Raw genomic sequence first — 15,102 nt, 5'->3', positions numbered from 1 at the left:
GGGCTCGCCCTAGACAAAAAGTTAAATTTTTTTTTGCCGATGACACTCCCCGGACCCTAAGTAAGGCATGTGTGAAATTTGAATGAAATTGGTTGCGTAGTTATCAAGTTTTAGGGAAACACACAGACAGACAGACATTCTCAGTTTTATATATAGAGAGATATATATAACTCCTTTCTCTATACGTAAATATTTTTGTCAGTTAATTAGGTACAGTTTCAGGTTCAATCCCGTTTCATGGGTTACACAACTATAATGAATTTATTATCTACAAATGCATGTATAAAAGATACATACAATCTATATTTTTCCCGCCGGCTTGCTTAAAAGTTCTGATACTGTTTTTGAACATTGTTCTTATTTCCAATCTTCACAGTGGTGGCCCGAGGATGTTCAAAGCACATATATAAATTTCCAAAACTGCTTCCAGAAGAGGGCTGTTATAAATATTACATGGATGTGATTTGTTTTTGTAGAAAGCATCTTTGCAATAGGATGGCTATGGGTAAGTAACCACAGTATATTTCTTCATTTACCATAACAAAATATGAACGTTGAATGGGTTTAGCTTGATTTTCAGGATCATTAATCTCAATCTATGTATAGTGGCGTAGTTAGTGTGTGTGCTGCCCGGGGCAACCTTCAGTTTGCTGAACTTCATCCCGTTCCCAATGAAAGCTTGTAGAGCAGATCCAAAAGCGCCGCTCCCATAAAAGCGTCGCTCAGGCTACGCTACTACCTATGTATTTTTAATTCTTATATTTCAAGCAGTATGTATTTTGCTCATCTTTAGGTATCAAATTTATACTACGTACAGTTGTATGCATTGAAAAAGGAAACACTCAACCCAAATTCTTACTGTAAACTAAGACTGCATAATTGTAAACTAAGACTGTACTGACATCTTTCGACAGTACTGGTTCTCACCGGTTTTCTCGAATTCTGCTATATATAAAGAGACAACAAAGATAATATTAACAGTCTGGAACATATTCAAATAAATAGACTTAGAAGTGTGGACATTAAATGGGTTATTTTCGCACTGTCGCTTCGCTAATGCTTACATTGTATTCTCGTATCACATATCCGATTTGACCAAGATTCCTTCTTTTTGATATTTTCTGATAATGACGAAATAATTACGGAGACAAGGTAATGGCCTTCAAACAATGTTAGTAATGAATTCCAAGAATGTATCCGAGCAGATGCTCACAGGTCTTCTGTAAATTCTCCTTAGACTCTTGCTTCTTAAGCTTTTCTTAAGTTTGTTGGTTGAGTAGATGCAGTATGAGCGAGTATCAAAAAAGTTCGCATCTCAATCACAAGGTTCTGGGTTAGATCTTAATAAGTGACTTCTTGAGCAAGCGTCTTTTACTATAGCCTGGAGTCGATCAAGGCCCAGAACTTGTAGTGAAATTGGGATGAGGGAAACTATGCGGAAGCCTGTCGAGTGGATTGTGCTAGTAGTTCAAAGGTTCGGCTTAGTCCCACACTGTGTTGGACTGACTCAGTTCAGGAATTATTTCAAGGGCACACATGCCTGTACAATACCCCACTGACACACCCATTCAATGAGCGGTAGTTCATTTTATCGAACAACTAAATATTCATCACTCAAACTGACGGAAAACAATTGAAGTCAGCTGAGATATTTTGCTTAGATTTTTTTTGTAATTTTTCCTATAGTCATATTTAATGTAAATCTTTGCAAGCATACAACCGAAATTTATAGAATTGGGCTACCAAATAAAAATGATTCTTGATATATTATCAATTAATATAAGATGACCGAAGATGTACGTTTGATTACTTGACTGCTTAGATCAAATCGCCATACATATAGGGTTTCTTCTAACGATGCTCAAAAACCCCTTACATTTTATAGGAGAAAGCGTAGGATAGTTGAAAGAGGACTTTCTCAAAGGTGTTAGTGATATAAGTAAAGTTGAGTGTTTTCCATCGGGAATAGGAATGGTAACCGTGTTGTAGACTCGCTTCTTTGGGAACTCCGTTCGTACTCTGTGGCACTCAATACCTTATGATATATTTCCCTTATTCGATACCACCCAGTAGCGATTAAATTACATTTTCTAAGTTTACACACACAAGCATGCAAACACGACTAAAGTAACACAGACAAGAAGCAGATGTATAGATACAGCCTTCTTCTTCCTACCATAAACAACAACCAAGAAGAACTACAAAAAAGAAAAAAAGGGAAAAGATTTACGTAAAACTGAAGGTATCCTGATCTTGCGTGAGAATACTATCATTCTTTCGAAGGAAATTCACCAAACATGAACTTCATACATAAAATTCCAGTTTTACCAAAGTAAACTAAACCACACATTCTTCCTTTATGCTTATCAAAACAGACAGGTTGTTTAACAAAATAGTACACAGTTTTCTTAGTTCTAGTTTAAACTTCTAACAGCAGTTTGACTAGTGAAAATGTCATATAAACCTCAGTGATTTGTGGATTCATCGCTGGAGATTTTATGAAGGGTGCATGAGCCCGATCAAGCTCCTTCCCTTTCAGTCTATTTTATTGCAGCACAAATCGAAAGTACGAGATATATGTCTTAAGCGGTAAACGAAACGTGATGCAGATTTGGCTCTCCGAGTAATTACCATAATTTCATAGCACTCGCACTTGAAATGATCAAAAGGATATAGTCAATATTTCGAGCCGAGAAAATTTCAATTTAAGTATTTTATTTGTTGTTTGTTTTTCAGTTTAACATAAGTAAAGCAACTATATTAGTTATATTCCGAATGTTTTAATTCAATTCTGTTATCGATTTGGATTTTCAATTCAGTTTTACCATTTTCAGTTCAATTCAATCCCAATTTTACAAAATGTTTTACATACAAAGCGATGAAACCTTTGTTTTAGATCCAAACTAAAATTGCAGCTAACATATATCAATAAAATATAAATAAAAATAATAAATAAAAACGAAGTTAGATCAAGTTTTAATTTAACGAAAAATTTTGTTTTCTATTCGAATTTCACCCTAACTTTTGAAAACCTACAGTTTAATCAGCTTCTAGAATTCAATTAAAATCTCAGAAACGAAACTGAAAACTGCAACAGGAAAAGGTTTGAATTTCTATTCCTCGATTAAAACCATGTTACTGTAAGCTAATAATGTCTCATGGTTGGCACCTCAGTATTCCACTTGTCTTTCATTTTCGATATCGTAAAACATTTGTTCAAATACACATATACATGAAGTTGTTTTCCAATGACGAAATATAACAGCAATTAACATATTCATATTCGAATCCGTCAGAACATATCTATATATATAAAACTGTAGTTGTGTGAGTGTCTGTCCCCTTCGATTTAGATTCCTAACTACTCCCACATTTTGCGGTGCAGTTTAACCAAATCCGGGTATCTTATAGTCGTGATTCATATCGAGCCCGTCTGAGTATTAGCGCGCGTCTACGATGAGTCTACGATTTTAAAAATAATTTAACATCATTTTTTATTCCATTTTAATGCATAATTTTTCGTGTGTCGATGGCGGCGGAGTTGGCGTCCATGGTCACACCTGCACCTGTTTGCTTCTCCCCTTCTTCCCTCCCACGTGAAGCTGTGGGGAAGGGAGTGTAAGGAAATCAACGTCGTAAAGCGTTGTCAAGGAGACCAGCGTTCTTTTAGAACAATGACTTCATGGCTTGAAGACACCAAAACAGAAATGGCTAAGAAAGCCCGAATTGGCATCTATAAGGGAAGTAACTCTCTAAAAATGCTTATATAGTTATTTCCCTTACAAACCCGAGCAACGCCGGGCGATACTGCTAGTTAAGAATAAATAAGTACGTCATCGTTCTGATACTCGTTGTTCAGCGTGCACATATTAATTTTATGTCAGTTGGCAGTTATCAGCATGCATCAGCAACTAATTTGTTTGCTGAAGTTATAAACACGTGTCCAAAACTCTTCTTAGATTCAGTAGTCAGGGGTCGCTTTGCCTGAGGAGACACATTAAGGTCAAAAGACTGAATGTCCCAAAGTCCCCTTACCCTAATGAATCTAGTGTTATAAACATAAATTCGTTCGAGAGAAGCTGCTCCCCAATGACGAAATAGATCAGCGATTAGCATATTCATGTTCGAATCTCCCGGAACATATTAAGAATATGCATGTCATTGTTCATACATACATACATACATACATACATACATACATACATACATACATACATACATACATACACGCACACATATATACATACACACATATTTATACACATATGCACACACATACAATAAATCCCATAGTGGTCAATGGGATTTATTTTCATTTCTACTATTTTGATTTTCTATCCTTCTTTTCTTCCCAGGAACGCCAAAAACCAAGAAGGAGTTAGACTATTTGGAATTAGAAAAAAAAAACTCATCTGCAGTACGTAAACTACCAGTCCCTTTATTTACGTTTATATGGCTACATTTGCTGATCGGGATCATATTGGATTACCACTTAGGACAACAATAGTTTGGTAAAGAAGGATGAGTTTAAATAAAATATATGAAGAAAGATAGATACCCAACATCAAGTAATAATCTTGAAGAAATCTATTCTATGACGGATTCCTATTCCTTGGTATGTTTTGCTTTCAGAAATAAGACTTCGCCACTGTAATTCATTGCTATAGAAATAAATGACGTCAAAATTGGTAGAAGTTTTATCTTATCTTTTATCCAGTTCTATATTTAAGAGATGAGGAATTATTTACATTATTTACATTTGACGGATATTTGTTCTCATCTTGTTGTTAACACAACGTTCCGGCTGATATACCCTTCTGCCTTCATCAGGTGTCTTGGGGAAATTTCGAACCTGGGTTCTCATTCCTAGGAAAATGAGGACAAATATCCGTCAAATGTAAATAATGTTATCTTTTATCATTACTTGTTTCACTCATCGAACTGCGTCCATGTTGGGGCACGGTCTGGAAGGTCTTAGTCAAAGAAATCAACTCTAGTATTTATTTTTTAAAGACTGATATTTATTTTGTCGATCTCTTATGCCAAATCGCTAAGTTGCAGGGATTTAAACAAACCAATACTGGTTGTTACGTGATGGTGGTTGGCATATACAAACACGAACACATACACACATGCGCGCGTGACTGGTTTCCACATACTTTCTATGAAGGAAATCCACTAAGAAGGCATTTGTCGGCCTTTGGCTATAACCGAAGACACTTGCTGAAGGTGCCGCGTTGTGAGACTGAACGCTAAACCACGTGGCAGCAAAGTGAGCTTCTCAACTGTACAGTCAAGCTCGTACAAACACTGCCAAATTCCTAGAATTTGAGAACTGGGCAAAATAATTACCATACTAGCCAACCAGTATTATTTAAACTTACTTTGAAAAATCCTAAGAAAACCTCATCAACCTACCCTTGTTTCGTTACAACTTTCCATATGACTTCAAACCACTATACTCAATCATCACCGCATTCATAAACTTTACCCTGACGAATACATGGTGTCTTCAAGAATATCTTCTTTTGCAAACACAAGGGTAAAGACCCCCTTCGGTCACGAATGACCATAAGATTGCACCTAGAAAGTTCCCCTCCAAGACGTAACACTTGGCAAAGTTGATTATGGAAGACCAGAAGTCGCCCATGCATACCCGCCGCCCCTCTCCAGGCTAGCGATATTATCCAAAGGAAAGGCAAAGCTGATACAACTTGCCACCAGTGACATCGCAACTCATTTCTACAACTGAGTGATCTGGAGCAGCGTGAAAGAAAGTGACTTTCTCAAGAACACAATACAGAGTTCGGTCGGGGAATCGAACTCACTACTGTAAACTGTAAACCCAACGCTCTAACCACTGATCAATGTACCTAAGCAAAACATTCGGTTTAGCCACACATTATCTGCCACTCTATGTTTAATTACCTTGTAAACAGTAAGATATTCTTAAAACGTCCCCTACCACGAATAAAACACATAAGATCGCTATACCTTCCACTTAGTCCAGACAAACAAAAGGAGCACGCTTTGATAGCCTCATCATCAATAGTCTCAGAAATAAGTGCAAAGAAACAGAAACTATAGCTTTAAATTGAGACTACACTTTTCATCAGCGGCCTCAGTCAGACCAATAGCTTTGTAAGAAAATAACTAATATGCATAGGCATGGTTGTGTGATAAGAAGCTTGCTTCCTAACCACATAGTTCCGGGTTCAGTCCCACTGCGTCGCGCATTGGGCAAGTGTCTTATACTGTATCCTCGGGCCAACCAAAGCCTTGTGTGTGGATTTGGTAGACGGAAACTGAAAGAAGCCTGTCATATATATATATATATATATATATATATATATATGTGTATATATATATATATATAATATATATATATATATATATTATATATATAATATATATATATATATGTATGTATATGTTTGTGTATGTGTGTCTGTTTGTCCCCCCACTATCGTTTGACAACTGATGCTGGCGTGTTTAGGTCCCCGTAACGTAACGGTTCGGCAAAAGTGACCGATAGAATAAGTACGAAGCTTACAAAGAATAAATCTTGGGGTCGATTTTTTCGACTGAAACTCTTTAAGGCGCTGCCCCAGAATGGCCGCAGTCAACTGACTGAAACAAGCAAAGGAATGGGAATTAACGTAATATGTCTCGATTGTCACACTGCATTCCTTACATAAACCACTGCATGTTGGAGTGTATAGCAGACGTACCATCTGGATATGTAGATCGCTACTTAAACATAGCTTTGATCAGGGATGGTCGGGGTGATCAACAACAGTTCATAGAACATTAGAAAATATAAGTACTGGTTTAACACATCAACTGGTTAGTAAAGCATTGCTCCAGTTCATAGATCACTGAGAAGCTACCAAAGACAGGATATGAGACATCCTATTTCAAGTAATGGGTTATATCTAATTCTGTTGTGGTGTGTTTGTATATAAGTTAACAAATTGGTCAGAAGTAAAATGAAGTGTTTGGGGCTTCCCAAGGACATTTGTGTGTGATTCATGTGTACTGAGATAACTCCATTCTACAACTTGGCACACACACACACACACACACACACGCACACACACACACACACACACACACACACACACACACACACACACACACACACACACACACACACACACACACACACATACACATACACGCACGCACACAAACAGGGTTTGTGTGTGTTAGAAATTCTTAGTATTTACCATAATAACTTTGAGAGGGTCTGATGAAAGGATAATTTATTTCATTAACCGATTAATTAATTATTTATTGTATGGATTTACAGGGTTTTTAAGTACCAACCAATGTGTAAGGTGATGAAATGATCGGTCTAGCTATCGAAACGATCGAAACCTTAATTAAAATTATATAACATTATTGTTTTCATATTTTCCTTTACTTACTTTATATTTTGTGATAAATGCACCAACTGACTGGTTGGTGAATTTCCTCAGATTTACAGTTGGAAACCAAAATAAAAAATAAAAAGCAGTGTCCTCTCCTTTCCCCAGGAAGATTTAGATCTTTTATATCTGTTAATAAATAAATAAAGAGATAAAAAAAAACCCATCTTCTTACTCATTTCTGTATAGTTATTAAGATATATTGCCAAGGCGGTGAGCTGGCAGATTCGTTAGCACATCGCGCGAAATACTTAGCGATATTCCGTATGCCGCAACGTTCTGAGTTCAAATTCCGCCGAGGTCGACATTGCCTTTCCTTCTTCCGGGGTCGATGAAATAAGTACCAGTTACGCACTGAGATCGATGTAATCGACTCGTCCGCTTCCCACCAAAATTTTCAAAGTCTTATGTCTAGAGTAGAAATAATTATTAAGTTATATTCTACATAATAGCCGATATAATGTTGATTTCACAAGTCTGCTCACGTCGTATATACAAGGGGAGAGACTAAAAGAGAGCTACAACGAGAAAGTTAACATAAGGGGAAGATATGTGATGAAATCTTTTGTAGTCATGACCATCCTGTCGGTTTGTATAAATAGGATTACATTATATTATGTTTCCTTCCTTTTTTTTTAAATACGCAAAGATGTGATTTGAAGAAGATTTGACAGTTATTTCTAGCATAGAGCTGGAAATCGGCATCCACGAACGAAATTACGTTTGCATTCAAAATTGAAAACATTCGCTGAGGAAATTTCTAAAATCCATGTGAAAATTTTAACTTTAATACCTATTTCTTTACTACCCACAAGGGGCTAAACGCAGAGAGGACAAACAAGGACAGACAAACGGATTAAGTCGATTATATCGTCCCCAGTGCGTAACTGGTACTTATTTAATCGACCCCGAAAGGATGAAAGGCAAAGTCGACCTCGGCGGAATTTGAACTCAGAACGTAGCGGCAGACGAAATACTGCTAAGCATTTCGCCCGACGTGCTAACGTTTCTGCCAGCTCGCCGTCCGCATTAACTTTAATACCGACACTGTAATACGTACTCATGAATTTGTAAAATTAAAGATTGAACTTATTTGCAACACAGATGTTCTACCACAGTTTCCTATAAAACTGTAATTCGCTCCTGATAAAAAAACAAAACAAAACAAAACAAAACAAGACAAATTTCCCCTATCTTGGTTGTCGAAGGCTTTCTAGTTGGTGTCATGGCAGAGTGCTGATCTGAAGTGAATGTCTTGCGGTTTTCTTATTTCCTTGTATGTTTAAACTTCGCTAAGATCATCTCTGTCTTTCACTTCATCGACAGAGTCTGTACAATTTGCTCTAGGAATGTAATGTAAGTCGAATATCAAATACTAAATGCCACAAATGTGGTGTTGTGTTACTTGAAAGAAATCATTATTAGCTCTAACCACTTCATAGGCAACTAAGTATTTGGGTTCATTTATGCTACCCTTTTTATAGTTCTGAGTGGTGGATTGGCGGAATCAGCAAAGCGTGTATAAAATACTTTGTTATGTTTGCTTTGGCTCTTAACGTTCGGAGTTCAAATTCCACCGAGGTTCACTTTCGCCCCTTTCGGGGTCGTTAACAAACTATCAGGGCTAACGGCATCGACTTATCCTCGACCTTGTTTCTAAATCAGAAACAATATTTGTATCAGCATTTGGGGGAAAATTATGGTAATTTATTTTTTACTCCAGGCTCAAGGCCCGAAATTTTGAGAGAGAGGGCCAGTCGATTAGATCGACCCCAATACACAACTGGTACTTAATTTATCGACCCCGAAAGGATGAAAGGCAAAGTTGACCTCGGCGGAATTTGAACTCAGAACGTAAAGACAGACGAAATACCTATTTCTTTACTGCCCACAAGGGGCTGCACACAGAGGGGATAAACAAGGACAGACAATCGGATTAAGTCGATTACATCGACACCAGTGCGTAACTGGTAGTTAATTTATCGATCTCGAAAGGATGAAAGGCAAAGTCAACCTCGGCGGAATTTGAACTCAGAACGAAACGGCAGACGAAATACGGTTACGCATTTCGCCCGGCGTGCTAACGTTTCTGCTAGCTCGCCGTTGTAAAATTATGGTGATTTTATGAAATAAATGTGGAAAAAATATTAGTTTTCAGTGACCTGCAGTTTGAGTCCAGTTTAGATCCCGGTTGTAAGGATGTCACATTTTACAACATCGCTAATGTGTGGATAATGCATGAATATTATGGCATCCTACTTCTATATTCTTAAGAAACAGATGTCCTGTGTTAATTTTAAAAGTCTGTAAAAGTAACCGTGCACAAATGAAACAGAGTGATATCTAATTAACAGTGTAGTCGATTAGGTAAATTAATTGGAAGAGGCGAGGAGGGGGATGAGATTGGATGATGCATTTGATTTTCTCAAAATGTATTAGTGGTGTAAAGGAAATGGAGTGGGTGCAGACTGGAATCAGATACAAGAAGTTATCTCTAATTGGCACTCTGTCGGTTACGACGACGGGTGTCTCAGCTGATCCGAACAACGGAATAGCCTACTCGTGAAATTAACGTGTGACTGAGTACTTCACAGACACGCGTACGTTTAACGTTGTTTTCAGGGAGATTCAGCGTGACACAGAATGTGACAAGGCTGGCCCTTTGAAATACAGATACTACTCATTTTTGCCTGCTGAGTGGACTGGAGCAACGAGAAATAAGTGTCTTGCGTAAGGACACAATGCACCGCCTGGAATCAAACTCATGGCTTTACAATCGTGAGCTGAATACCCTGACCACTACGTCACGCGCCTTCACTAAGAACTAGTTTCAACTCTCAAGGTGAAGCTAAATATTTTTGAAGTTATAGTCAAATGAGAAAGAGTAGCCCAGTGATACTTTTCAGGGCTTCTAAGATTGGTAGGAGGGAAGGAAGTTATTCTCAGTTCGAAGACCTTGCTCGAATTCTTGCAATAAAGTGAACTCCTCTAAAGGTAAAGAAGGATAAATTAGTGTTCTTAAACTGGGCTATGAGTTTTAGCAGTTTACGTTTATTTCACTCCTAGTTTCGATCGACGCTAAAATCAGAAGCCTTGATAGCGAGGGCGATGAGGGATAGTTCACCCCGGGTGACACTTTTATGTGGGACGCACTTTTGATGCTGTATAAGCCTGTATTGGAGGCGGGGTGGTAAATTCAAGGGCTGCCTCAGCCGGCACACACTCTAGCCACATGATTAGCAAGGCTACACCACTTACATTATTACCACAGTCGAGAAAGGCATGAAGATACACAATTTTATTCTACTTAAAATATTTATTGCTTAAATCAGAAATCAGTTTGTCTTAGAATTGGGTGAGCTCCAGAAGGCAACAGATAAGATCTTGATGTGCCGAGACTGAGCAGCCAGTTTCGATTCTTGATTGAAACAATTACACTTCATTTCCACGCATAAGGCATTTTAGTCCAGTTGCAAGAAACCAATATTTTGTCACTTTTCGGTGCTGAGTTAAAATACTGTTACTGGGCTAAATATTCGTTATGACTTCAACTTCAACCTCAGCAACGGGAATAATGTTACTGGTCATCAGTTTAATTCCATTAGTAATGTGTGAAACTGGTTAAGTGGTATACATGAGCGAGCGTAAAATTTTCGTCAAATTAGTCCAGCTTTGCAGCCGAGCAGGTTCTACCACACACACACACACACACACACACACACACACACACACACACACACACACACACACACACACACACACACGCACGCACACACACACACACACATACGCACACACACACACACACACAATGTCTAAAAGCGAGTGAAAAGTACACTAGAAACAACTTACCCCCATTCTCACTTCCCGAAAGGGGAAAAAAATGAATTAGAAAAAGTCCCTTTTTACAATTAACAATTGCTTGGGTTAAAGATTAGACTGATTTTAAATTAGTAGTTTTTAAATAACTGAAGTCTCACACAGAGAGATACCATCAATGTGACAGAAACTAATAATAGCGAAGGTAAACATTGACGAGACATCGACTCTGTGTAAGATTCCGAACCGTTTATGCCTCTAGTCGTTCTTTCAGATTCCCAAGCGATCTTATTCACTACGAAAGTACTGGAGCTACTGTTTGATATGGGAATGTTCAAATACGCTTCTGGACCACCTGAAAGGTTTTTGTGATCTTTTAGCTGTGATGGTACACGTTTCAAAAACCATTGAGGTTTTACTAGATGTGTAGTTCGAGTTATGTAATTGTTTCGCTCTGTTGGTTCATTGGCCTTGTTAGTTGGAAACAGCAGCACTTTACTTTCTTCCGTTCTTTTCGGAATTATTTCTTCCTCCTCCTCAGTGGGAGGATTTCTTAGCTCATCTGAAAAGAATTGAAATTCAGAATAATTATATAAAATGTAAACAATTTCCAGAACAAATTTACAAATGATGCAGAACAACAGAGAATGTGTTAAAGCAAACTGTTTCGGAAAGTTTATATCATCTTATTCGAATTTATTTCCATTTCATTAGCCCTGTGTTGTGTATCGCAGAAAGCAACAGTCGCTACGTGGTTTCAGTTCACTTTTAAAATCTTTTCACTCCAATGACATGCTTAGGAAAGTTATGAATGTCATAACAGCTCAGTTCTTCTTGAAAACAAAGGGCCTTGTGCCTAATCAAAACGGCTCCAATGTTAAGCTAAAAGTAAGTTAAGAATGCGATCCATTTTCGATTCTCGTTCTAATCATTTAGCTTCATTAATGTACGATTGCCATGAATAATTCTTTCCATATTCCTCTACAAGTTTCTGGCTTTGGCTTTATAAAAGAACTCCACATTGTTTGTAACTAAACATTGCAAATTCTATCACATATAAAGTGTTATATCAATCACCTGAAGTATAGTCAGATGGCTGAATCAAGATTAAATTACTTTCTTGGAAGAAATATCCTAACCTAAACATAAAATCTCATTTCCCTTCACAACACACAAACATATTTCAAGAATTATATTAAATAACTATTGATATTTTCACTTGTTTTACAGTGATTTGTTTCTTTGTTCATTCGCTGATAGAAAAAATAAATCCTTGCCTGGCATGTATAAAAGTCATTCCAGTCAACTATATTTCTTCCTAGAAATCAGCAACCTTGAGTCAAGACTAGATTAACTGATGTTCTTAGCATTGTCCAACAATGATGTTATATCGACCCTAACATTTGTACACCTGACAAGACATTAAGTCATAATAAGTGCTTAGTGGGAAATAATAGATTAAAAAATTCACTTTTTTCAGTTCACCCTTACGGCGATGCACCACAACTTTATTAAATAAAACCAGTTTTTCTTGTTTTAATTTTATAAATTAAACTAAATAACACGAAATAATAAAGCAAATCATTTATTTATTACTAGGTCAACAGTTAAAATGCCAATTTTCAACATATTTTATTCAATAGAGAAAAGAAACAATTTAATATAGAAAGATCGGCATTAGAAAAGAAAACTATGTGAGGTTCCCTACCCGTGCGCTTTCCTTGATGCCTTGAGCACGTGCTTTCGCTCGGTTTTATGTTGGTATAATGGCCATTTAAATATAATATTTCAAAAACTTTTAACAAGCATTTTTCGGTAATAAATATACGTACACAAGCATATCCGTGTCGTCAAGAATACCGACAATCTTATTAATGATACAAAATAGTATATCAACACAATAGGAGAAACCATTGATAAATGTCAGCAATCTAGTAAATATATGTGCATACACAGAATTGATACACTTGAAGAATCAGGTACAGTTGTTACGATCTGTTGAAAATATCGTCCACATGATACATGTGCATATGTGTGTGTGTGTGCGTATATATATATATATATATATATATATATATACGCACACACACACACGTATATTCATACACACACACACACACACACACACACATATATATATATATATATTTATATATATATTCACACAAACATGTATGGAAAGGTATGCGCTGATCCTATGCTTTAGTAAAAAAAGATACCACGCTGTAGAATTGAAACCTAGACTTTGTAATTGAGAAACGAACTTCATAACCATTACGGGATCCACTATTAAGGCCCACAATATATATAACAGAGAAGGCAGCGAGCTGGAGAAGCCGCTCAGAATGATTGGCAACATTTCAACCGTCTTTAGGATCCAAGTTCAAATTCCGCCGATGTTCAATTTGCATTTCATCCTTCGGGGTCGATAAAATAAGTACCACTTGAGTACTGGAGTCGATTACATCGATTGTTCCCTCCCTTGCAATTGCTGACCTTGTGCCAAAATATGAAATCAATGTTAAGGGACACTTTGTGAACCAGCACCGTTGCATTCCTAGCGATACATCACAGATAAATTCACTAGGAATGCAACGGAACTAGAAACAGCAGCCAGATATCTCTCGAACAACCCCTGAAGTAGAGTTTCTCAAGATAGGGCACACACCTCATCTGTGAGGTGTGGAAAAATTTTGATGGGGTGAGTTACTCTGAAATGAAGTAAGCAATAGGTGACTAAAACTTACAATAAGGTTTTAATTAACACTTCTTTTGAATATATATATATATATACATATACATATATATGTATTATGTATATATATATATATATATATATATATATATATATATATATATATAGTGGTTAATAATTTAGGGTATATCAGCCGAAACGTTGTGTTAACAACAAACAAGATGAGGACAAATATCAGTCAATTGTAAATAATGTAAATAATGTAGATAATTCCTCATCTCTTAAATATAGACCAGTTATGTAATAACATGAAATTAGTTACCCAATAATAAGAATTCAAATAAAGGAGTCCATAAAAGGGATTTAATGCGTTCACAGAGTATATAGAACATAGGAGGAAATACTAATAAGATATGTATACTAAAATCGTGAAGCATGCTACGTAATGGCAGGCTTATCAGATATGATATAATAACAATTCAAAGTAAATAACTCTGAAAAGGGCTTTTGTGCGTTCCCAGAGAATATTACCCTCAGGGGCACTAGGGTTAGTATATTCGTGAATAAGTCACTAACCGAAATAAGTGGATCTATTGTTTAGGAAAATACTATTTACTTCTTTAAGGGTTGTACTGGATAAATTGCGAAAATAACTCTATCAGTTCAAATACTAAGAAATAAGCATACTCAATTTGATTTATACGAAATAATTTAGGAAAATGAATGGGTTATTTCCCTTGGCTATACATAAGGATCCGTTCCACTTTCTGAGTGCTCTTGTTTTATTATTGTTATTGGTGTTGTTGATGTTGATGTTCTCACCATCATCATTATTGTTTTAGTCTCACCATTTATTCCATAAATTTATTTTAATGCTTTTAAATTTTAGTTTGCTTTAATGCCAAATTTAGAAAATTTTCACTTCAGTTAAATTTTTAATCCGTAACCCATTTAATCCGTAATGAAGTTAATTTGAATTTACATTTGACCTTAAGCAACTTTAACTTGACCTCATCCTATTTCAACCTATCATCACTCATTCTATCAGTATTTTATATCCTAGCCAATCAGAGCATTCTTGACCTCTACTTCACAATATGATTACTACTGATATTCTTTCACCTTCTACATTAAATCCTCTATTATGCTTAATAGCAA

The 15,102-nt window shown here is 36.5% G+C and overlaps 2 protein-coding genes across 2 annotated transcripts in view; one reads left to right on the top strand and one right to left on the bottom strand.

The window, feature by feature from the left end:
- Nucleotides 1–4,688, top strand: part of LOC115208781 — a 43,079-nt gene extending 38,391 nt beyond the window's left edge. Inside the window, exons 6-7 of the mRNA XM_029777104.2 lie at nucleotides 377–505; nucleotides 4,356–4,688. Coding sequence (XP_029632964.1) covers nucleotides 377–505; nucleotides 4,356–4,507 — 281 coding nt within the window. The 3' untranslated portion in view covers nucleotides 4,508–4,688. The remainder of the gene's footprint in view (nucleotides 1–376; nucleotides 506–4,355) is intronic.
- A 6,058-nt stretch (nucleotides 4,689–10,746) lies between these two features.
- LOC118762295 overlaps nucleotides 10,747–15,102 on the bottom strand; it is a 20,182-nt gene continuing 15,826 nt past the window's right edge. The window contains exon 4 of the mRNA XM_036500794.1: nucleotides 10,747–11,811. Within this exon, the coding sequence (XP_036356687.1) occupies nucleotides 11,381–11,811 (431 nt within the window). The 3' untranslated portion in view covers nucleotides 10,747–11,380. The remainder of the gene's footprint in view (nucleotides 11,812–15,102) is intronic.

This window comes from Octopus sinensis, linkage group LG2 (genome assembly GCF_006345805.1).
Source record: "Octopus sinensis linkage group LG2, ASM634580v1, whole genome shotgun sequence".
NCBI classification, from domain to species: Eukaryota; Metazoa; Mollusca; class Cephalopoda; order Octopoda; family Octopodidae; genus Octopus; species Octopus sinensis.
Note: the sequence above shows the minus strand (reverse complement) of the source record. Positions and strands in the feature narration are given on the sequence as shown.